Here is a 23,579-nt window from a genome sequence, read left to right on the forward strand (position 1 = left end):
GTGTCTTCACGATGCATCTGCTCTACAAAAAGAACGCCAATAACGCTCCAGCGCAGAAGATTCTCGCGGCGGCGGCGTACGCGGGTGTGGAGATTACCGCGGAGCCGTGTGACGAGAACAAGGCCAGCACCGACGCTGACTTCCTCAACTTCTGCGACCCGTGTGGCGAGTACCCGGTGCTGGAGCCCGGTGACGGTTCTGGTGTCTGCGTGTTCGGTGCCAATGCAATCCTGCGCTACGTGGCGCGCATGAAGAATGAAGGCTCGGTGCACCCCTACGGTCGCACGCCGTTCGAGGCGAGTCAGGTGGACATGTGGATCGACTTTTCTAGCACGGAGATCGACGCGGCGAACATGCCGTACATCCGTATGGCGTACGAGAAGGCTACCAGCGACGCACCGGCGGACGCCCTCGATAAGGTGAAGGCTGTGCTTTCTGCACTGGAGGAGGTGCTGAGCGTGCGCACCTTTCTCGTCGGTGAGCGCCTGTCCATCGCCGATGTGGCCGTCGCCTTCTCGATCCATTTGGTGTACCGTTGCAACCGCAAGCACGGCCAGACCCTCTCCAAGGAGTACCGCGCCGTGTACCGCCACTACAACACGGTGATGCGCCACCCCAAGATTCACGCCATGATGCGCAAGGAGGGCGCAGCACTCGGGCCTCTGCGCAGCTAGAGGCGGCGTGTCGCCTTCTTTTTCTCCGCCTACTGCCACAGTGTGCAAGACTCGGAAACGGTGCCGAGAAGCGAAAACAGATTCGGGCTGAGAATGCCTCGTGGCCACCTTTTCTTTCTCTCTTCATCCCGCTACCGTGCACCGCTCTCTCCGTTTACATCTGTGCTTGCGTGTTGGCAATGATTTTTCTCTCACCGCCTACATTCGTAGAAGTCCTCTTCCTTCCCCCTTCCCTCTACCTGCTCCGCGTCTACCTCTGATGGTTGCGTTTTGCCTGAGAGGAGAGGAGAATGGGTGGGGGGGGGGGGGGGCATCGAGGCCTGTGCATTGTTTTGACTCTTCTGTGTGGGTGTGCGCTCCGCTTATGTTTCTTTTTGTTTTTGTTGTCTTCGTCTGCATTGTTCTTCTCTGTTCGTTTTCTTTCGTACATTTTCAGCTCTTTCTTTCCCTGTATGCGAGCTTCACGAAGTTGCTCGCGGTGGCAGTGGATGATCACTGTCGGTGAAGATTGCTTGCCGTCGATGGCACCTGAATGGAAGACCTGCATGATCTTCCCTTTATGAGCGAGTGTCTGTGTGGACGTCGGTCTGCCTGCATCTCTCTCTCTCTGTGAGCATGTGATCTTCATCGCACAATCTCTTCGTGCTACAGTAGTGTTCGCCCGCGTGGCTTTTTACTCTTTGACTTCTCTGTCGCGCTGTGTTCAGCATACATATACATATATACATACATATATATATATATATGTATGTATATGTATATGTATGTATATATATGTATGCACGCGTGTGTGCGCGTGTGCCGGAGACGTAAAGCAGCAACTACGGCTGTTGTCGCGTTGCGTGCGTGCATGTGTGTGTGTGTGTGTGTCAAAACTGGCGTATTCCGGAGGTGTTCAAAACGGGCAACTCGAATACAGGTGGCATACAACAACAGAGGGTACATGAAAACTCCACCCGCCAGCACTCTCCTCCAAACATCCTCGCCTTCTTCTCCCTTACTTGATTTAGTGGAGGAGGCAAGAGCGATATGTGCGCAGGCCCCTTGGCTTTCCTAAAGCCGTTCCCTGCGGACGATGGCGCATCCCGCACGCACAGTCGGCGATAATGGGGAAGGAGGCGAATCTTATTTGGTGTTGCTCTCCCGTAGGCGTTGTCATGCTGATGGAATGAACTCAACTCGGCCGCCTCATTTGTGTTGCCCCTCCCCACTCTTCTACCCCTTACCTTTCTCACTGCCTTATGCTATCTACTATCCCTTCTCCTTTCTCTGGTGCATCGTAACGAGCGTGATGATTATCTGAGAAGCACTCGCGCCAGCACAGGCACAAGCGCATCACCCACGCACTTCCTCGTCGCCGCCGCCACAATGAGGACAGACAAATGCGTATCTGAGGCAGTGCAAACGTTCCGAGAGGCACAGAACCTGCTTTCTACCCTCTACACCCACCTCTCTGCACTGGAGAACATCATGACGCAGAAAGGCGCGCTGGTCGGAGCTGCGCGTCGGCGTGAGCAGTGCTTTGCGAAAGCGCTGCCTGTATCGCATTTCCTTTGCATGGATACGGGCACGGAAGAAAGTACGCCGCCGGAGGCTACAACGGCAGGCCCCAGCTGCGTGCACGCCACCTCTTCAGTGATGACTTCTCCACTGGGTGTACTGGCGGCGTTTTCGGCTTCCACAGTTCACCACCTTGTTGCCCAGCACCAGCGAGACGTGGAGGAGCTTCTCGGGGTCGTCTCCCGCATCACGCAGCAGTCTTGGCCGCAGAAGGTGGAGCAGCTCAAATCCAAGATTGCGCAGCTCGAAAGGGCGAGCGAAGTAGGTGAAGCACCTGGACATCCTCCGTCAGCGAGCGGTATTGCCGCCGTCTCGTCAACGCCTGCGTCATCCTCGTACTTTGCCACCGCCCCGGAGCTGTCCGTCGCGCTCTACGGCTTTGCCGCCTGCCTGCTGAAAATGGGGAGTGTGTTACAGGAAATGATGCTGGCGCTCCGCAAGGATGCCAGGCTCTCTCTCATGGCACACTCCGCTCCCTGTTCAGCCGCTCTGTTGACGTCCACCTCCGCCGACACGGCGAGTCACCTTGCCGCTATGCTGGCTCGCGAAGACAGGACGAGTGAAGGTATGTCCTTGCTGCCGATGCACTCCTCTCACTGGGGGTCCTTGAACGAGGCCACGTCCGCCTCGAGCCCCTTCTCTAGAGCAGCAGGCGTTCAGGCGGCACCGCTGCAGCCAATGCGGCTCGTGGACGCAGTGGGAAAGCTCAAGTCTTTCTTGGAGGGGCGCTGGAAGAGCTGCTGCGACAGCTACCTCGTTCCCGAATCGCACCTGCTGCTCGCCCTTGTTTAGCATCTTTACATAGTGATGTGGTGCCAAGAAGTACGTGTGTGCGCGGGCGCCTGAGGATGGTTTTCCTGCCCTTCCTCTTTTTCGCTGGACGGGCAGTGTTTACTTCGATGAAGTACCGCCGTCCTCGGCGTCTCTGCGAGAGTGCTCGCGTCTCCCACGTGAAGAGCATGGAATGGCAGACTAAGAGACAAAGGCAAAAACTGCCCAACGTCTTTTCGAGACGCACCGCAAACGCAGACGCAATTTTTCGACTCGAGTAGCCGCCGTGCTCTGTTGGCACAAAGATATATCTATCTATGTATATATATAGAGAGAGAGATGCGCATGCGCGCACGCAGTTTCGCTCTGCTTCTCTCCTCTGTCGATGGATCTCCGCATGCATATATGCCACCTTGTACACACGTACGTACACAAGCACATACGTACATACACAAGCACATACGTACATACACGCTCTCCTCCTCCTCCGCCTCCTCTCTTTTCTCTGCCAACTGCAGCCCTCTTTTGTTGTGGTTTCTTCCTTTTCTTCCTAGTTTGTGTGTGTGTGTGTGTGTTGTTGTATCCCCGTCACCTCTCTTTCTCCCCGTGCACGTCCAGCGTTTTCTTGTGATCCTACCCCCTCCCTGGTGCTGTGAAAGGGGTGGCAGTCGTTTCTGTTGTGGTCTCATCGCCTCCCCTCCCCCATTGGCGCATTCTTGAGTGAGCTATCACTGTTGGGGTGGTTTTTGTTTCGTGGTGCGTTGCTTCTCTGTAAATATCGAAGTAGAACCGTTGCTCAGCTTTTGCAACCTCTACACGAACACAAGTCGACGCGTTGCTTTCCGTTTAGATGTTCCTCTTTTTTCTTTTGCTTCTTCTCCCTTCCTCCTCCCTTGCACCCCACCTTCGCCACCTCACTTCTCTCCCTTTCACTCAAGAATCGTCACGCTTGCGTGTGCGCGTCGGTGTGTGTGTGTAGGTGTGTGGGCGATCTTCCTCGTGCTTTCTTCTCGTTTTTCTTCCCCTGGGTAGACACTCATTTCGTGTCTGATCGGCTTTTGCCTTTAGGGGCATCTTTTTGTTTTTTGTTCTCCTCCTGCTCCTGCTGCTGCCTCTCTAACCTTGGGACATACACACCGATACCCTGCACTTTTGCAGAAGCAGCTCGACTCCCTCTCTTCCCTCTTTGCGAGTTGGGTGAGCGTGCTTGTGTGTGTGCGCGCGCTTCGCGTTTGTGTCGTGCCAAGGTGCTTCCATTACGCCCCAGTGGCATCGTTTTCAGTAAAAGATTGAAAGCCCATCACGTTCTTGTTTGATTTTTAAGCGCGGCATTTTCAAAAAGGACCGCGCTCTCTCTCTCTCTCACTACTGCGTTACCCAGGCTTGCCCACCGCCTTTGTCTCATCACCTCTCGAAACGACAGTGCATTCTCTTGCGAGGGAAGTAGCACTTATTCCTTCCCTCCCCCTCCCCTTTCAAATCTCTTCACCTCATTGCAGTACTTACGCACAGACGCGTGCAACAATGACGAACGAGCAGACGACCACGTTCCTTGTGTACGTCACCTTGGCAGTGTTCAACTTTGCTTCCAGTATCATTCAGGGTGTCGCAGGTATCGGCGATGCCATCCTGATTCAGGTCCTGTGGCTTCTCGCTTGCAATCTGTCCGATGATTTCAATAGAACCCCGCTTGGCGACTCACCGGTGCGCGCCGTGGCGCTCATCATGTACATTAGACTGCTCTTTATGTCGCCGCTGGTCGTCTATCTCGGCATCGACGACAGCGTTTTCTCCAAGCAAATGACGATCATGATGGCCGTGCCGAGCACCATCCTCACAGTCGTCGGCGTCATCCTGTACACGAGGCTTGATGCCGACACCCTGAAGAAGATTCTCGGCTTTACTTGCTTCCTATTTGCCCTCGTGTACATTGGCATCATGATCTACCGCGTCTGGCGGAAGAAGAGGCAGGTCGAGGAATTGAAGTCGCGAAACGTCAAGTTGGTGGTGGAGGCCGACGCCCTGGAAGAGGAGGCACAGCTGAGCCTCAAGACCAGTATGGTTAATCTGCACGCCAGCTTTGTGCACAACGTGCCAAACAACAGTATTTTTGCCATGCGCCCCCCTCCTCCTGGCGGTCATGGCAGTCTTGATGTTAGAACTCTGTACATGGCCCCGCCGCCGGATTCGAGCATGCTGCATGGCTCGGCCGTGGCTATGCGAGGTAGCACGATTATCGCCCAGGGCGTCACAGCCGGCGAGATTGATGCGCGGACTGGCCTGCCAGCGGATACGACCGAGGCTTTCCTCAGCACCATCGGCGGCGAGGTGTTCGTGGGGCCCGAGACGCGGGCGCCGCGCGTGAACGAGGAGAACGTGCCGAAACTGACGCCGTCAAAGATCTCGCCATCGCGTACCATGACCTTCACCCGTGTCCGTATTAACCGCAACATCGACGCAAACGGAAAGATCAAGATGAGCACGAAAATCAGCGCGGCTGTGGCTGCGTCTCTTGCGGGTATCATGGCTTCCCTCACCGGCGTGAATGCCCCGCCGCAGATTATCTTCATTCTCCTCTTCGATGCCCCGAACTACATTGTGCGCGTCAACTTCAGTGCCCAGTCGATTCCCAGCAACGTCGTCCGGTTTATCATGGCCGTCTGGAACGGCTCCTTCACCTGGGCCATGATTCCGCTGATGATCGACGTGGTCATCTTTGGCTTCGCCGGCGTGTTTGTGGGCAATCGCATCGGTCGCCTCCTTGGTCCGCAGAGTTTCAACGTGTTCGTTCTGTGCCTGCTGCTGCTCTGCTCGCTTGCCATGGTGGGCAAGTGGCAAAACTTCCTCATCATCTGCACAATCCTGACCGGCATCATCACAGTCGCGTGCGGCTACCTTGAGAACAAGCGCAGCAAGCCCATCATTGAAAAGCAGCGGCTGTCGGAGCTCGAGGTGGAGAAGCGCTTGTACGATTGTCTGGAGGAACTGAAGCGCAGCAACAACAGCTTCATTCAGTCGAGGCGGTCGGTGTCGACGTTCACTACACTGGTACCCTTCCAGCGCACGAATCGTCCAAAGCCGATGTGGGAAGGTGCAAACTTCGACAACGACGATGAGGGTGCCGGGGATGAGCGGGAGCGGGATGCCACAGCATCGTCAGCGGCCGGCGCGACTCATGGCGAGTTGGGTTCGGTCAAGGGAGAAAAGAGCAGCTCTTTCGGTCATCCGTTGAGGCGTCACAGCAACCCTGCGCCACCGCCTACAGCAGCAGTCGCGAATGGGGCTGAAGAGGTGTCCCCGGCAGCTGCAGCTGCCACCCATCCGGGCAGCGCTGCAGGCATGCGCCTCATTACGACGGTCAGGCGCCGCCCTGGCTACCACACACCCAGTAGCAACAACAGCGACAAGGACGACCACAATCTCCCTAGCTCGAGCAGTACTATGCTGCATAATGACCAGTCCGCTCCGAGCGAGGTCAATCACTGCCTCCCGGAGCTTCAATCGCCCTCGCTGCGCAGCATGAATAGCAACGTGTAGAGCGAATCAAAAGATGAGGATGTTACCCCAAAGCGGTGAGGCGAAGCTCGCTGTTGCGTTCTGCCACTTTTTTTTTTGACTCCTGCCGCTTTCTCCCTGATCCCCCCCTCCCTCCGATACATCAGCACACACACACACTTGTTCTCTGTCACAACAACAGACACACACATACACATGCGTCTTTGCGTCCGCCTTATGGAGGGGGATGGTGACGGCCTACGTGTGCGGGTGTGCTCCTTCGTCTCTCTCTCACTCACTGCGTGATGAAGGAGGGCTCAGACTACGCAGGAGAGGAGGTGGTGGTTCAATTTTCTCTGTTGTTATTGCTCGCTGTCTTGTACTGATAAAAAAAGACAACGTTTTATGAGAGTTTGGTAGAAACGAACACTTGGAGATAGCGCAGCTGACCATGGGTGCTTCCAAGGAGGCAGGCACAAGAGGGGTGGCGGGTAATGTAGGAAACGTATATATATATATATATATATACATGCCCGCCCTACGAGTTGCAAGCCCTCCTCGGTCTCCCCTCCTCCTCCCCAATTCAAATGTCCTCACCCTCCCCCCTCCACACGCACACACACTAGTTGATGCTGACCTCGACTCTTCTATACCGTGAAGAAACAAAGAATGCTGGACAAGATGGTGCTGCGGCGTCCCTCGCCCACTCGCTCGTTATCATGCAGTATAGCAGCACCCTTTACGTTCGCCTTATCCTCTCCCCTCCCTCCCTTCCCTCTTCATCCCTTTGCTATCCTACACACGCATACATGTGCACGGCGCACATCTGCTCTTTCCCTTCGCATGGTGTGTTTTCTTCCTTCTTCCTTCATCTCGCGTACTCAACAGCTCCATCCGCCGCACTCTACACAAATAGCAATCCATCTCAGTATTAGGGAGCGTAGGCACAGCGCAAAACAAAAAACGCCCCGTACCAGCTGTACACTTGCACAACAGAAAAAGTACCCCCACTTACGCACGCACGCACATCTACGGCGTACTTCCTGACAACACTCGATTTGACACAACTACTATTGCTGTTGTACCTCATATTATTGGTATTGCTTACACTCCTCTAGCTCGCTCACTCTCTCCTTTCTCCCTTCTCTTGCTTTAAGTCTGTACGCGCCTCGGTCACGGCGCAGAGCCCCTTTTGTAGATCGGCCGCAAACACCTCCAGAACACTAGCGATTGTGTCACGCGCATTCGACTCCGTCGTTTCACATTTCGCATCGACACCTTCCCCACTACCACCACCTCGGCCCCTCAACCACATAGACAGCCGCCCCCTTCTCTTTCTTATTCAACAATGACGGAGTTCAACCGCTACAACCACGAGGACAAGTCGACGTGGCTGAACGCCGTCGAGAAGCCGCAGGCGCCGCTGGAGGCCATCATCGACCCGTCCATTCTCGCGGCAGACTTCTGCAAGCTCGGCGACGAGGTGGCGAGCGTCGTGTCACCGGCGGGTGGCGCAGCGGAATGGATTCACGTTGACGTGATGGATGGGCACATGGTGCCGAACATTAGCATCGGCCCCGGCGTCGTCTCCTCTCTGCGCGCGCGCTTTCCGAATGTGTTTCTTGACGTTCACTGCATGGTGAGTGACCCTAAGCAGTGGGTCCCTTCCATAGCCAAGGCAGGCGGCTCCGGCTATACCTTCCACATTGAAGCAACGAATGACAGCAAGGATGTTGCGGAGTACATTCGCGCTCATGGAATGCAGGTCGGTGTGGCAGTGAAGCCGGCAACAAATCTCACCCAAGAGCTGAAGGATCTAATTGAGGGCCACTACGTGGATCAGGTGCTGGTCATGACTGTGGAGCCTGGATTTGGTGGCCAGTCTTTTATGCATGAGCGGCTTAGCTTCATCTCCGAGCTGCGTCGCAACTACCCACACCTAAACATTGGTGTTGATGGTGGCATTGGCCCCAGCACGGCGGAGCAGGCGGCCGACGCCGGCGCCAACATCCTGATCGCCGGTACGTCGGTGTTCAGGGCCGGCGACCGCAAGGCGGCCATCGAGGAGCTGCGCGCCTCGGCGAAGAGTGGCATCTGCAAGAACTCGAGGATTCAAAGGGCGCTACCAGGGACGAGGTAATCCGTAATGTGGCGAATTTGTTTTTTTTTCAAGAGGACCGTTCATGAGGGACAGATCCGGCAGTGTCACACAAAGTTTAGCTTCTGGAGTGCGCCTTTGGTGCTTGACTGTGCAATCGTGACAAGTACACGTGTTTGTGTCTCCAGCCAACGACCTGGTGAGGGGGAGAGTAGAGGTAGAAAGGTTGCGCGAGTTAAACAAATGGCTACGCATAGGAAGTGGTGGGAGAAGGGAAGCGGTCACGAGCGTCCCACCGAGTCCGCCATCCCCACCCCTTCTCAGTCCTGTTCTTTCACCTTGTGTTGGTTCTTGCTTTTTTTTTGGTGTCACGGTAAGAATATCATATCTCTTTTACTTCTGCTCTGAACTATGTACTTCAACTCACAGACACTCGTCACCGTCTCTCCTCCCCCACCCCACCCCACCCCCCTCGCCGTTCGCCCGGCCCCATTTTTCTCGCGGTCTCGTCACAGTTCACTATGCCAGCTACGCACCCTCACCTCTGTGTTCGTTTGTCACGTCCCTATTGTTGATGCATCTCTCTTTTTGGTGTTTGCTTGCTTGTTTTTCATCCTTGCCTTTCCTGTCGACGTTGAGGCGCCGTATTGTACCAAGACATTCGCAGGTGCGGTCAGTGTCATCCCACTTCCACGCGCCCACCACAGGGCGGCGCAGTGACTGAAAGAGGAGGAAGTAAAGAGTAAGACGCGACTTTCCACACCGTAGCCGATTCTTTCACGTTCTCCCTTTTCGGGCCACCACTACCCCACTCCAGACAAGAATGCCATCGAGGGAAATGATGAGTCCCCAACACATACCCGCTAAGGCATCACCCTCCCGCCTCATTCTCCTGTGTGCTCTCCCCGCATCTCTACACGACCAGAGCAGCGTTCACGGCATCTTTCTGATTTTGACCAACCACGAGACCATCAGCATTGGCAATGGGGAACTCTAGTGGGGGAAAAAATCGGAATGAAGCATATAGGGCGATAAGGGAAAACGTATCCACTCCAGCCATCCTCTGCCGTATTTCTTTCTACGCGTGCGAGTTGGCGTGTGTCTGTGTTTGCGTCTATGTTGTGGGGCGTCCCCCCCCCCCCCTCTCTCTCTCGACACGATGGCATAGTATCTACCTGTACAAAGTCCATTGGTGAGAAGGCAATATGCGCGGCCCCCTTCCCCGGACACACAGGTTGACAAATAAAAAGGAGCGCTACAGCAAAGGTGAAACAAAAAGGGAACCTCAGCCGTAGTGGGCACTCCACCCCCTCTGCCTGTGAGTTGTGAAAAGGAACAAAAAAAATGAGGGCAAAGCGGAAGCGGCAACGGCTGACGAGGGACCGCCCTCCTCCCGAATTGTCAACTCCTGCACTCTCTCGACGGAAGTGTTCATCAGTGTGGAGAACGCGAAAGGTGACGGCTCGCAACTGCAAGATACTCACCCCTCCTCGCCCAAATATGGTGAAGCATACGCATCAATGTATAGGTGTACGCCTCTGCGTGTGTGCAGGCATTTCTAAGCCTCTGGCCCGAGCATGAGTACGAGTCTTACCACCGGCTCCCTCGCGGTCTCTTGTTTCGCATCAAATGGATCCTTTACTTTCTTGAGCTCGACAAACCCCGCTTCCCCTCTTGCTGCACAAACCACGGGTTGACGGACAGCAGCGCACTGGCGCCACCCAGCGTGCGGTCTTTGCTCGTACTATTTTCTTTGTTTCGTTACTAGTAATGCAGTGTCGAGCCTTGTGTAGGCGTTTGCTGGGCTTCCCCAAGCGAGGAGGTTTGTGGCGAGGCGTGCGGAGCGGCAAGGTTGCCGATGGCATGAGGACATCAAACCCACAGTGCCCAGCCCGACACGCGACGACGTCCTCAGCCACCTTCGACTCTGCTGCTGCATCCTTTACCACCACAGGCCAGGCCCCATCCCTTCATGATGCTTTTGTTTCGAGATTCTCAGCTCAGCTTCTCTCAAGTCCGCATCGTGACATCACTCACGTCCCGTACGGGGACTGGTTCGCACTTTACGTTCAAGCGCGCAAGCGCTGGCACTCGCTCGAGCGGGAACCTACCTGCGCCACGTCTGCTACCCGTGAGAAGAGCAAGATGGGGGAGAGGTCAGAACAAGCTGAGATACTAGAAGTGCGTTCGCAGCATGCAAAGCAGAGCATCGATGCACTGCTGCTCAGCAGCTTGTTTGCCCGTCACTGGACGGAGGTGCAAACAGCCACCACGTCGTCGTCACCTCCGCTTTCGACATATCGCTGGTGGTGGCATCGTGGTTCCCTCTTCTCCGCCTCCGCCCCGGCAAATGCTCCAGACTGTGAGGCCGCCTCGCCGCCCCTGGAGCTGTGCACGCCAGAATTTTTGACGGAGCCGTTGTTGGGTGGAAGTCACCTGCGCCTGTGGATGGAAGACATTCGCGCCTCCTCTGGTATGAAGGACGTCACCTGCGCAGCCCGCGACGCCACAGCAGTGCCGACGGCTATTCTCCCGTTCTCCTCCTTGTGGGTGGTGAAGCAGAGTGCGTACTGGCGGCCATCAGCAGCAGCTGGCGCCGGTGCTGGTGACCACAGTGGGGCGGGCAGCAGCGGTAATAAAACAGCCGCCTTCACCCTTCAGGAGCGGCAGGCCCGCCAAGCACTTCTGCAGTCGGTGGACCAACTCCTTCAACTGCAGCGCGATGCGGTGGAACGTTGCAACAGCCCGTTGTGTCTTCCTGCGAATCAGCTGCAACGCGTGTGCGTCCTCTCGCCTACCCAAGAGTGGGACCTCTTGTGCGATCTCCCTCGCTACCGGCAGGCGCGGTACCGGTCAGCTCGCGAAGCATCATCCGCAAGCACGAACGTATCGGATCACTCGACAGCGGCATGTGTATTACCGCCTCGGTGGCTGTCATTGAGCTGCTTGTGTGAAGACGCCACCGCACGACTCGCCTACTGTACGCACATGTTGAACTGGCGGTGGCAGCTGAAATCGAGCACGAACGCGCCAGCAAGCAAGACCGCCCCTGTCGCGGTCCGGGTTCTCTCACCTGCGACTGAGCATGCTCACCTTCGCAGTCTTTCGGTCTCCTCGCTGCACGAGCAGTCGTGCATGAAAACCTCACTGCAACGGCGACACGCTGCGCGTTGCCAGTCCCCATCTGCGGTCTCTGGGGCACTCTCAGCAGCGACCGTCCACGAGCAGGCGCGCAAAGGCTGCAGTGACGCGGTGCGGCGGATGTCGCATCGAGAAGAGAACATCCGTCAGTCCTTTTCTGTTCGCTGAAGCAGCATGCAGAGTGAGTGAGTGCATTCGCTAAGCAGTGCGGATATTTCGCGGGGTTTGTCTCGGAAAAAAAAATGCCACTGGAGTATAACTAGAGTGAAAGGCATGTCTCTCTCTCTCTCCTTACGTTTCACTGCTTTGCATCCCCACTGTGTACTCTCCTCAAGGAGATGCTTCGGCATGGCCAGATCGCCTGGTGCGCTTCATGGTGCACGAAAAAAAAAAAGAAAAAGTTAACAGAGGTGCGAGTGAGAATAAAGGCTGTGCGGCGATGGGGCAATGCGCATCCTCATGCAATTACTTCACAGATGACACAATACATATACATATATATATATATATAACGTGAGCATGCTTACACTGCAAATGGCATGAAGGGAAGGCCTACGAGGAATATTTTTTTTTTGACCGGTATGGCATCGGTAGATACACAACATTTAAAGTCACGCGCGCTCTCTGAAGACAATGACGATCACGCCCGGCGCTTCACTTGTGCTGAGGCGGTGGCGGCTGCTGTATTGCAGCTCCTGCTTTCAACTACAGGACGAGTAGGTTTTGTGGTCCGTGACTCTCCCTTTCATGGCTTCCTTGTTTTCGACGAGCGGCCCCTTGCGCTACCTCCTCTCTATCTGTTTACCATTTTTCTTTGGCCTCTCCCTCTTCCTCCTTCGCAGTGCGCACGGCGCCTACACTACTTCTTTTTATTTTGAGCGCAATCACAGTGCTCGTGCGCCTGCTAGAGTCGTGCCGTCGGCCTCCCCGGCACCTGTTGCTCGCACCTTGCCCTGCACCAACGATGCCGTCATCTCCCATGACGACCCAAGCTGCACCAGAGACCGGGAAAAGAAAGGCGGCAGCCACCGTTCTAGCACCTGCCGCTCCCTCTCTCCCGTTTGACTTTCACACCGTCACGTGTGTGACGTGGTCAGCTTCAGGTCGGAACATTGGTGTGGGCACAACAGACGGGTTCCTCATCTACAGCATCGAGCCTCTCTTCAGCAACCTGAGTGGTGCCTCGGCTTCTCAGGGCACCCTCGCCCACTCCGCTGAAGCTGCAAGTCTCCTGGGCGCAGACGTACACAACTCAATGGTGCAAGAAGTTTGCCGATGCGTGGTGTATGGCGGAGTGGGGTTGCTGAGCTTGTACAAGCAGTGCAGTCTCGTAGCCTTCACCGGGGTTCAGCGACGCAGTGCAGCAGCGCGAATACAGCTGGCGGACATCAGTCTACAAGCACCGCCGGACTTCTATGCACCCTCCGCGCCGTCGCCATCGGCGGAGGTGGCAGGCGCCGCACCGCCCGCGCCGCGCTGCAAGCCATGGCCACCGGAAGAAGATGCAGCGGTTGCGCATTGGTACGAGCGGTGGCGCGTGTCGGTCTTTGCCAACAGCTCAGCAGCAACAGCCACCACAGTCAGCACGCTGGCCTTTGTGGAGTGCCCGCCGACAGTGGTGGGGTTGAACTTTTGCCCTCATGCCGTGATTGCAGCGGCGTCTGGGGATCCCAAAATCGTCGGCTCGCACACCCTTCATGTGTTCGACCACCACCTAAACCCACTCTACACCCTGCCCGTGTACCCACCCAGCAGCAACGCATACTTGAAGGACATGATTGCTATTGCGGCGACTCCGACACTCTCAAACGGGGCTGGAATGGCGGTGCAGCGTCTGCGCGTCCTCCTACCGGGGGAGAGGAGGGGTGAGGTTCGCCTGCTGACCTTCAAGAAGTCGGTGCTGACGGCTGCCTCCTTCGAGGAAGCCACGCACGACGGTTACGCGCACCGCCTCGGCAGCCCCTACCGGCAAGGCTATGGCGACACACATCGGCTGGTCGACAAGGTGCTTCACCAGGCACCACTGCGCGCGGTCGCCATCACCGAGGACGGCAAAAGCGGCGTGACAATGAGTGAGCAGGGCATGCGCATCCGGGTGCTAGACTTCGTCGGTGACGACAAGATGACCAACCGGCTCACCCTTGATCGAGGCCACCTGCCCGCCGTCGTCGACACCGTCTCGCTCGCCATCGTCGCCGTGCCGCAGGCTCACCCCTTGCTGCGGAACGCCGCGGCCGCGACGGCATATACCCACGAGCGATGCGGCAGTAACGACAACAACGCACCTGCTCACGCCAGTGAGGCACTGAGCCGACAGTACCAGCGCTTGACAGAGGCGGTGCACGACATCGTGGTGTGCCTCACAAGCTCCGGCACAATCCACATCTTCGGCTGCGGCCTTCAGCAGGTGCTGTTTTACCACAGTGACAAGACACTGCTGCCGCGGGTTGGCTACCCATACGCGTTTTCTGTGTGCTTGCCGCCCCTTCTCGCTAAGGAGGGTGTCGCCTCGGTGTTCGTGGCGCGTAGCGACGTGACCACCTCCGCAGTACACTATCTTCCCCGCCACGAGCACTACGTCACCAAGGGAAGGAAGCGCGACGGCAGCAACGGCGCAACTAATCACTTGCCCGGCGAGTTCTTTGCGTTCGAAATGCGTTACCACAGCAGCACTGCAGCGGCGGCTGCCGCAGGTGGGGCGGGTAGCACATCCAAGTGCACAACGCTTTTCTGCTTCACCCTTTCCGCTCCGTGAAGGCAGGCGAGAAAACTGCTCGATTGTGTGCGAGGGGTCCTTCTGCTCCGGCTGCTTCTCTTGCACTGTTGAACAAGTGCAAACTGATTCTTTGCACCTCTGTGTTTCTCCTTGCTTCACCCTCTGTGCGCGTAAGTGTCTGCGTGTGTGCCGTTGTGGTGGCAGGCCTTGCTGTTGTGCGTATGGAATAACTGCGGCTCTCCACGTGCATGTGTGTGTGTGTGTACTTATGCGACGAAGTGAGCGTAGAGACGCAAAAAAAGAGAAAAAAGGGGTTTGTGCCCCTTGCTCTTGGCATCCCTTCCCTGTCTCGACCCTCCTCTTCCTCCCCCCCCCCTCACTGCGACACTTACGCATCTCATGCCCACGTTCGTTCCCGTGTTTTTGTTCGTGATTTTGCCGACGCTTCTCTTCCCGCTATTGGCTCTCCCTCACTATCCCCCCTCCTCCTCCCACCCGCTCGGAATTCCGCAGCCCCTCTTTTCTCCACCTCTATGGGTGTTCCTTCGCTGCTCTCACCACACAGGCACCTTGTGACTGCGAGTCTTTGCAGAGCCCTCCCACCTGACCGCACCTCCACCTCCCCCTCCAACTCCCCTCTATACCATTCTTGCATCGCTGTGCTCGCATGCCTGTGTGTGTGTATGCCCTTCTTTTATCCTTCAACAAGACAAGCAAAAAGTGCGCAGGCACTGAGAGACATCACATGTGTTGCTCTTTCGTTGGGCAGATTTTCATGAGCGACTCTAGAGGACGTTTTCCGTGGCATTCCGCATCACCTTCTCATCAACTCGCCCGTATGTGTTGTGGGTGTGCGGCTGTACCGTCACCACTCTCTTTCTCCCTTCGCCCTGTCTTTTTGGGGGAGGGGGAAGGGGGGCAACTGCGTAACACGGCTTACAGGCGTGTCAATGGCCTGTCCTGTCCAACTCCGTCCTTTTCCCCACTCACCCCTCCTCCACCTAACCTCGCACAGATCTCGTCGTCCGCATACCTGCAGCCATTTCACTCCTTTGCTTTGCGTTTTTCGCACTTCATTCTTTATTCGCCCTTTATTCTCCTCTCTTTTTTCTCGCCTTACTTCTTTGCCCCCCCTCCCCCGCCCACCATAACTACCACCATCCTCGATCCCTCACTCTCTCTCATTCCTACCCTGGTGCACCTCGGAAGCGGCAAGATGATCTACATTTACACCTGGATTTGGGCCGTGGTGTGGTGCATCTGCGGATGGGTCGGCCCCTTAAGCATCCTAACGTACCTTGTCGCCATAGTGACGCAGCAGATTGCCCTGCGCTTCCCGCAGGACTTGGCAAAGAAGTACAAGACGCACTGGGGCCTCGTGACCGGTTCCAGTAGTGGAATTGGCAAGGCCATCGCTGAGAAGCTAGCTGGCCAGGGCATCAACGTCGTGCTTGTGGCCCTGGATGACAAGATGCTCGCCGACACGTTCGCGGAGCTGCAGAAAAAGTATCCGCGCGTGCAGTTCCGAAAGGTCGGCGTCAACCTTTCTGCCAAAGACTACGCCTACATGAAGGACATCACCAGCCAGACGGATGACATTGAGGTCGGTCTCGTCTTCAATAACGCCGGCTACATCTGCACCGGCCTCTTCGCGGACACTGATCTCGAGCGCCTGCGCTGCAATCTGGAGTGCAACGCCGGATGCGCCGTGCCCATCACGCACCACTTCCTGCGCAAGATGATCGAGCGCAAGTCGAAGGGTCTCATCACCTTCACCTCGTCCGTCGCGTGCTACCTGCCTGGCCCAACGGCCACCATGTACAGTCCCTCCAAAGCCTTCCTCACGAGCTTCGCCACCACCATCGCGGCTGAGAACCACGACCTTGGCATCGATGTTGTCGTCATCCATCCGTCCCCAGTGAACACGAACTTTTACAAGAACGAGGGACCGGCGCTCGACTCGCTCAAGACGGCCCAGAAGTCTGCCATCTCTCCGATGAACATTGCGGAGCAGATCTTCGCCTCTGCGGGTCGTCTCACTGTGTTGGATCAGGGCAGCATGTGCATGATCATCCGCATCATCAACAAGGTGCTCGACTTCCAGATTTTCACAGAGATCATCACCCGCTTTGCTTACATGAACGGCGATCATCTGCGTCTGAGGAAAGAGTCGAAGCTGCGCACCGGCAGGCAGTAAGAAACGCGTGGAGCAACCGCGGAAGTAGTAGAGATGTGTTTATTTGTTTTTTTTTTTGCGGCGGTGGTGGCGAGCGGGAACCACGATCGTGAGAATGAAAAGAATAATGCACGGCCACTTGTGTGGTAACAGCAAGAAAAAGGGTTCCGTCATACGTCGCACCAGAGCAAGCGCAGCAACGACACGTGCACAGACACACACACACATAGGGAAAAAAAGAGAAGTGCATATTTGTTATTTTCTTTTTTTTCTGGATGAGCTGTCTTCCCTGATCTCGCTTATCTCTTCTCGACCGTTCGTGTGAATAACCGCAAGAACGACAACCACCAAGACAAGCATGTCTCCTCCTACCGACGTCTCTTTTCAGACGCAAGAGGACGGATGCACAAGGCGTCCCTCATTCTTTCAACCCCCCCAGCCACCATCATACCCATTATAGTCAGCATGTGTTAGTGGGGACTATGGCATGGCTACTTCCCTCCTCGTAGGGTAGAAAAGCCGGCGACTTCAGAAAGAAATATATATCAAAAAAAGAGGCGCACATGGGAAAACGTACAAGAAGCGACTGCGGCCGGCAATCAAACGAGCAGAGAGCAACGGGAGCGACGCTGAGCGATTGTGCTGTGGTTCCAACAGCGAAAAAAAAAAGTGAATTCAAAGCGGTGTGTCTAAAAACGGCGCGTGGGCGTCGCAGCCGCCGTGTGCTGCACGCGTGCTGGTGAACAAACAAACGAGTTGTAGGGCAGAGGCTCCGCACGCCTTTTTTCCCTCCTCCCCTGTCACACGATGCAGTTCAACGTTATTCTTTGCGGTGCACTACCGCCGTTGTTGGTGTTGCTGTTGTCTGGGTCCATTTCGATTGTTCAGTTGCCCTCTCCCCTCTCTTATCCTTTCCTCTTCCGTAGCTCACGTATTCACATACCCGGAAGCTGTCATGAAGTGTACAGCCCGTTGGTGCAACACCGGCGGCGTCGTGGCGGCGATGGAGCGCGCGCATCGTCACGTGCCAAGGCAAGCCTTTGTGAACCGCACTGCCACGGACGGTGAGGCGGAGCACTCGCACACACCCCGGTACCTCATTCCGGACCTGCAGCGGTACGCAGAGCGGCAGCAAGAGCACCAGAACGCTCACAAGCAATCGCTGAGCGAATTGCCACGGCTGTATGAACACGCCATGAGCACCCCTGCCGCCGTGTCACCATCCCTCGCCCAGTTCATTCACGCCGCCAAGACCGCCTTCGAAAGCTCCTTGGCGTCCTTTCAGCATCAAGCATTGGCCTCGCAGTCTGCGGCCCAATCGGCCGTCAACGACACCGCTAGGTGTCTGCCACAACCGCCTGTGCAACGGACTGGTGGTGCGAGCCGCAGCGAACTCGAGGCAGCTGTGCGCAGCTACAACCCAACACTCGATCGGGCACTTATTCAGCGGATCGCCGCTCGGCTTGCGATCTCGGACGCTCTCCGCATCGCACGTCAGCTTGCTCGCTACCTTCAAGACTCTGCAGCTGTGGCAAGAGATAAGGGGGATGCCGGCTACGATGACGAGCACCAAGTAACCGCAGCGCAGGCAGTGGAACTTCTTCGCCGCGCTGTGGATGTGTGCCGTGAACGTTATGTGCAGAATTCAGCGGACATGCGTACAACACCACGTCCCACGTCGCCCAGTCTCTGGGCCCTGACATCAGCGGCCCGTGAAAGCGCTGGGATTGCAGCGCGCCTTCACAACTCCGCCGCTGCCGCGACAAAACACGCACATCGACGGCGTCGACAGCTTCATCGCTGTTTCCTCCGCTACACGAGTGATGTGCAGGTGAACGAGGTACTGCCCAATGGCGCAGTCGTCACCTTCACGCACGCGACGCGGCCTGAGGAAGTTGGAAGCCGCACAGGTCCTGCAGAGAGCAAAGGGGGGGAGGGCAACGCCGACACCTCAGCAGCAGCAGCCAAGGCAAAACGAGCTCCGCCCCGCTTTTCGACTCCCGTATCCTTCCGTGAGTCGCTGGAGTCGTGTCTCACCTCTTCTCCATCCACTGTGCACCTGCACTTTGTGCTGTACCGTCGCGGCGTTTCCCTGGCAACGGCCATTGCGGACATCGTGGAAGCCAGCGAAGGACTTATCTCCGCGCACAATGTCAGCGTCAACATTCACATACCAGAGAATGACGAGCACGTTGTTGTGCAGGCTTGCAGCGTTCGTGTGGCACTGCCGGTGTCGACGCAGCCTTGCGGCGTTGAAGACGCCGTGCAACACTGTCTGCACGCCGCCCGCGCCATTGTGCAGATCAACCTCGCGAGAGGGACGCCAAGGGTTGCCCTCCAGCTCCTTGAGTGCCGCACAGACGCTTGCGGGGAGCAGCACACCGCGTCGCAGGTGCTCGATGAGTCGCCGATGCGGCTGCAGTACGCCCTCCTCCTGCGCGGCTTTGAGCAACGTGGAGGGCCTGTGAACCGCCTCGACCATGCCTCCCTGGCGTGCGCCATGTGCGTCCCGAACTACTTCTCCCCGCATCACTTCGGTGCGGCCGCCGTCCCTTTCTTCCGCACCTACCACGTCACGGAGGCCCTGGTGAAGCGCCGCTACGCGGATGCGGCTGTCATGATGGCCTGCCTCGAGGTGGAAACCGTAGCTGAGGCAAGCACGGAGTTACCACCTTGGCTTGCGCGCGCGTTGCAGCTCTTGTGCCGTGGCGAGGACCGTGAAGGGGTGTGGCAAGCGTGGTGGATTCACGAGGTACCAGCGGCTACGCGGCGACGCATGGTTTGCGCGAAGAGCGATCTGGTATGGAATGTGGTGGCGAGCCTCCGGCTTCAGGAGCTCGTGGCGGCGACGGGCGGATGCCGTGACGTTCTGCTCGCGGCGGCACCGAAGCCTGGCGACTTTGTCTTCCAACCGGAGGAAGCAAGAGACAGTGGTGCGAGGTCAGCAACCCTCGCGCCGCTGGCACTGAGCGCGCCGGTAACGGCGGTGTACAGCCAGGCGCAGGCAGCTCGCTACAGCGTTCATGACATTGCGTTACCGCTTGTCTTGGACGCCAGCAGCGAATTCGAGGGGTGTGAAAGCCTGGCCGTCATCGAAGCGCAGCTAGGCTTTACCCATGACCGTCGTCGCCATTCGTCCCTGCTTCCGTCACAACAGCCGCGCCAATCGCACACATCCCTGCCTGCCGTCGCGCAGACAAACGAAACAGTGTTTCGCCCGCTCTTGGTAGAGGCGACCGGCTACCCTCGCGCCACTCGGCCGTGGTGCCGATCCTTCCCGGAGCCGTCCGTGGGTCCTGCATTTGGCCGCCCCAAGGCAGCCCTGGAGAGCAATGCTACCGTTTTTTCCCTCGCCACGGACTGGGATCTTGCGAGTCGGACAGCAGTAGCCCGCGACTACGCTTCCAAGTCACGCGGGCCGCGCGCGTGTGTGTGGCCGCTAAGTAAGCGTGGTCGCGCGCTCACGGATCGCCTGCCTGCTGGCCTCATGACGGTGGCTTCGGCGGATGGATCGTCGTTGCTAGGCGGCGCAAGTGCGGCAAACTATCATGGGTCCCGTTGCCTCGCCATTCATTGCACGCTCCCAGCGCGCGTGTCTCTGGCTAACTTTGTTTCGGAGTTGGCCGCGGTGGAGGACCTGCGTGACTCGCAAGCGTAGAAAATGGAGCAGTGTCACACACACACACACAGGTGCACCTTTGCCGGTTTGTCACATACACCTGCGGGCTGTTTCTACAAACACACAGCGCTTGCGTTGCTGCATGCGAGCATTGCTTGTGAAGAAGCGGCATCCGACAGCAGTAGGTGCGCTGCAGGAATGAAAAAAAAATGGCAGACGCGTCGCTTTCAGCAACGCCGCAGCGTTTTTCTTTTGGGGGGTGGCTTATGTGCTGCGGCTTGCACGGTCAACCTCCCGCCTACATGCGAAGCCGGCCCCGATGCCACACACGCATACGCACGAAATCGACTGCGCCAACACACAGCATTCTTTCTTCTCCCCTGTGCTCCCTCTCCTGTGCAGATCGCCGCCTCTCACACACTGCAGTTACTTGCCCCGTACTTTGTTTTTACTCTCTCAATTCCGTAGCGTGCACACCTGCACATATATATTTGCATTCATGAGCGACTTTGACTGGGCTGTGATTCAAAAGGCCGTGGAGGCCGAGTGGGACGCCTCCATCATTCCTGCGCTGTCCGCCTACATTGAAGTGCCGAATCAGAGCCCCGACTTCGACCCCCAGTGGGCAACGAACGGACTCATAAAAAAGGCCTTTACCATTCTGATCAACTGGATGGAGGGGCAGAACCTGCTGGGCCTCAGCTACGAGTTCATGGAGGTCGAGGGAAGAACGCCGTTCCTCCTCGTCGAAATCGCCGGGACAGAGCCGACGAAGAACACCCTGCTCATGTACGGCCACATGGATAAGCAGCCGCCTCTCTACCCGTGGGACGAAGGCCTTGACCCCCACAAGGCGGTCGTGCGCGATGGCAAGCTGTACGGCCGCGGCGGCGCTGACGACGGCTACGCGCTCTTTTCGGCCATCACGTCCGTCTCGGTACTGCAGCGCCACGGCATTCCGCACGGTCGAGTGATCGTGGTCATCGAGGCGTGCGAAGAGTCTGGCAGCTTCGACCTGGACTACTACATGGAGCGCTGCAAGGAACGCATCGGCAACGTGGATTTGATGGTGTGCCTAGACAGCGGCTGTCTCAACTACTCACAGGTATGGCTGACGACGTCGTTGCGTGGTGTGACGGGTGGTGTGCTGAACGTGCAGACGCTGACGGAGAGCATGCACAGTGGCGTCGCCGGCGGCGTCGTACCGGACACGTTCCGCATTGCGCGTGAGCTGTTGGACCGCGTCGAGGATTCAAAGACCGGAAAGGTGCTCTTTCCTGAGGCCTACTGCGAGATTCCCGACTACGTTGTCAAGTCCATGGAGTCGATGAGGGTCGTGCCGTTCAAGGAGCAGTTTGCCACGGCCGACGGCGTGTCGACAGAGCCAGGCGACAATGTGGAGCTGGCGCTGCGGAACTTTTGGAAGCCGAGCCTCACCGTGACAGGGGCCAACCTGCCGGAGCCACAGATTGCCGGCAACGTAATCCGGACGCACACCTCACTGAAGCTGTCCCTCCGCGTGCCGCCGCTGGTGGACGCGGAGAAAGCTACCCAGGCCATGGCCAAGTTGCTTGTGGCCAACCCGCCGTACGGCGCTAAGGTGTGGTTTCAGCCCGAGGTTCCCGGCCATGGCTGCGCGACCCCAGAGCTGAAGCCGTGGCTCGTGACCGCGCTCAATGAGAGCAGCAAGATGGCGTACGGCAACCCGCTCGCATTCCAGGGCATGGGCGGGGCGATCCCATTCATCTCCATGCTCATCAAATCATACCCGCAAGCGCAGTTCGTTGTCACCGGCGTCCTCGGTCCAAAGAGCAACGCGCACGGCCCCAATGAGTTTCTGCACATCAAATACGCTAAAGGCCTCACGTTCGCCATCAGCCGCGTTGTCGCCGAGCACTTTCGCCACACTCCCAAGTAACAGTGCTGCCGAGCAGCCTCGCTGACCCTCTCCTTTTCTGGCGCTTTCACCTTACGCTATGCTAGTGTAGATGTGACGACTTCGTCGACCATACAAACACAACACAGACTCATAAACGGAGGCAGCGGCGCCTCACCGACAGCTCAAGCGCGGCCTGTTAGCGCACGAAACGGCTAGCGCTCTGCCGCTCAGGGACGGTAAACGCCGCCGGGCGTGCCCACTGCCAGCCGCACACCCCACAGGAACCCCGCCCGTTGCCATTTTTCGCCCCATCCCCGTCTCCTTCCGCCATTTTGGCCGCGTTCGCGAACAACCGCGCTCGGGCAAAGCGCCGTATCCCGTCCCCCCTTTGGCGTTCATCGCCCGGGGGCCGGGCGGTCGTTTGCGGCCCGGGAAACCCGGGCCTGGCCAAAAGGCCCCCGACGGGAAGCCACGCACCACCGAAAGCGGCCAACGCCCCACCGCCCCCGCTGGCGGCAGGGGCAGGCGCCGACGACGTGGGGGGAGGGGGAGGGGCCAAAGCGATGCACCGCAGCCGATGCGGGCGGCCACGCCGCGGATGGCGCTGCGCCGAAGCGACCCGCGACCGCACACCGGTTCGCGCCACCCATGCCACATGAGCCGAGCACCGGCGCGGCCCGCCCGGGGCGCCCCGAGCTTTCCCGCGCGCAGGGGGAAAGCCCCCCACCCCCTTCCAGCAAACCAAAAAAAAAAACGCACGCCCAAACCCCAAGAAAGGGACGAGGCAAAGCAGGGCGGGACCCCGCCGCAAGGGAGGCACCAGGGAAGCCGTTTCCCGAGAATGAGCGGGGATTTTCCATCGACGAAAAAGGGGCGCCCACGAGGCAGAAAGGCGGAAACACAACCCGCAACGAAAGCCTGAGAGGCGGGCTTTCGGCGCCAAGGGTCCACAAAGGCCGGCCACATCATACAGACGCAAACCAAAACACATACGAGGAAGCTATTGACAATGAAAAGAGAGAGAAATGCTGGAATCGTTTTTCGCAGGGGTTGGAAAGGATTTTGCCAAATTGGCCCCGGCGGCCAGCGGCACGCAGGGAGGGCCCGCAACCCAAAAGCGAACAGAGCAGGAGCACCCCAACGAAGCCCGGGCGGGCCGAGACCAAGGAAAAGCAAAAGGAACAACAGGGAGAAGCACTGAGAAAGGCCGCAAGAGGCGCCATTTTGCACCGGCAAAAAGATGGCAAGCACAAAAAAAGGGGAAGGTCAGGAAACGCCACCAAATTTGCGGCGCGCTAAACCAAAACAAAAACACGTGAAAACACGCATAAATTGGCGCCAAAAACAAAAGCAACCCTGTTTAATACGTGGCCATGACATCCCGAACGCTTTGGCGGGGACCCCGCTTAGGGGGGGGCGTTGGTTTGCGGGGGTCTCTGCTGCTCGTTGG

General features: G+C 57.5%; 9 protein-coding genes across 9 annotated transcripts; all 9 read left to right on the forward strand.

Annotated features, from left to right (window-relative positions):
• Positions 1-11: 11 nt before the first annotated feature.
• On the forward strand, positions 12-674 carry LINJ_33_1630 (putative elongation factor 1-gamma; the record flags this gene model as incomplete). The annotated part of the gene is made up of 1 exon (XM_001468207.1): positions 12-674. The coding sequence occupies one exon, from the start codon at positions 12-14 to the stop codon at positions 672-674; it is 663 nt and encodes a 220-aa protein (XP_001468244.1).
• Positions 675-2,042: 1,368 nt separating this feature from the next.
• Positions 2,043-3,026, forward strand: LINJ_33_1640 (conserved hypothetical protein; the record flags this gene model as incomplete). The annotated part of the gene is made up of 1 exon (XM_001468208.1): positions 2,043-3,026. The coding sequence occupies one exon, from the start codon at positions 2,043-2,045 to the stop codon at positions 3,024-3,026; it is 984 nt and encodes a 327-aa protein (XP_001468245.1).
• Positions 3,027-4,529: 1,503 nt separating this feature from the next.
• On the forward strand, positions 4,530-6,542 carry LINJ_33_1650 (hypothetical protein, unknown function; the record flags this gene model as incomplete). Its single annotated transcript, XM_001468209.1, has 1 exon — positions 4,530-6,542. The coding sequence occupies one exon, from the start codon at positions 4,530-4,532 to the stop codon at positions 6,540-6,542; it is 2,013 nt and encodes a 670-aa protein (XP_001468246.1).
• Positions 6,543-7,848: 1,306 nt separating this feature from the next.
• Positions 7,849-8,640, forward strand: LINJ_33_1660 (putative ribulose-5-phosphate 3-epimerase; the record flags this gene model as incomplete). Its single annotated transcript, XM_001468210.1, has 1 exon — positions 7,849-8,640. One exon carries the CDS (start codon positions 7,849-7,851, stop codon positions 8,638-8,640), a length of 792 nt encoding a protein of 263 aa, XP_001468247.1.
• Positions 8,641-10,368: 1,728 nt separating this feature from the next.
• LINJ_33_1670 (conserved hypothetical protein) lies at positions 10,369-11,907 on the forward strand (the record flags this gene model as incomplete). The annotated part of the gene is made up of 1 exon (XM_001468211.1): positions 10,369-11,907. The coding sequence occupies one exon, from the start codon at positions 10,369-10,371 to the stop codon at positions 11,905-11,907; it is 1,539 nt and encodes a 512-aa protein (XP_001468248.1).
• Positions 11,908-13,513: 1,606 nt separating this feature from the next.
• Positions 13,514-14,494, forward strand: LINJ_33_1680 (conserved hypothetical protein; the record flags this gene model as incomplete). The annotated part of the gene is made up of 1 exon (XM_001468212.1): positions 13,514-14,494. One exon carries the CDS (start codon positions 13,514-13,516, stop codon positions 14,492-14,494), a length of 981 nt encoding a protein of 326 aa, XP_001468249.1.
• Positions 14,495-15,671: 1,177 nt separating this feature from the next.
• On the forward strand, positions 15,672-16,652 carry LINJ_33_1690 (conserved hypothetical protein; the record flags this gene model as incomplete). Its single annotated transcript, XM_001468213.1, has 1 exon — positions 15,672-16,652. The coding sequence occupies one exon, from the start codon at positions 15,672-15,674 to the stop codon at positions 16,650-16,652; it is 981 nt and encodes a 326-aa protein (XP_001468250.1).
• A 934-nt stretch (positions 16,653-17,586) lies between these two features.
• On the forward strand, positions 17,587-20,289 carry LINJ_33_1700 (conserved hypothetical protein; the record flags this gene model as incomplete). Its single annotated transcript, XM_001468214.1, has 1 exon — positions 17,587-20,289. One exon carries the CDS (start codon positions 17,587-17,589, stop codon positions 20,287-20,289), a length of 2,703 nt encoding a protein of 900 aa, XP_001468251.1.
• Positions 20,290-20,749: 460 nt separating this feature from the next.
• Positions 20,750-22,168, forward strand: LINJ_33_1710 (putative peptidase M20/M25/M40; the record flags this gene model as incomplete). Its single annotated transcript, XM_001468215.1, has 1 exon — positions 20,750-22,168. One exon carries the CDS (start codon positions 20,750-20,752, stop codon positions 22,166-22,168), a length of 1,419 nt encoding a protein of 472 aa, XP_001468252.1.
• Between the last annotated feature and the right edge of the window lie 1,411 nt (positions 22,169-23,579).

This window comes from Leishmania infantum, chromosome 33 (genome assembly GCF_000002875.2).
Source record: "Leishmania infantum JPCM5 genome chromosome 33".
In the NCBI taxonomy this organism is placed as follows: domain Eukaryota; phylum Euglenozoa; class Kinetoplastea; order Trypanosomatida; family Trypanosomatidae; genus Leishmania; species Leishmania infantum.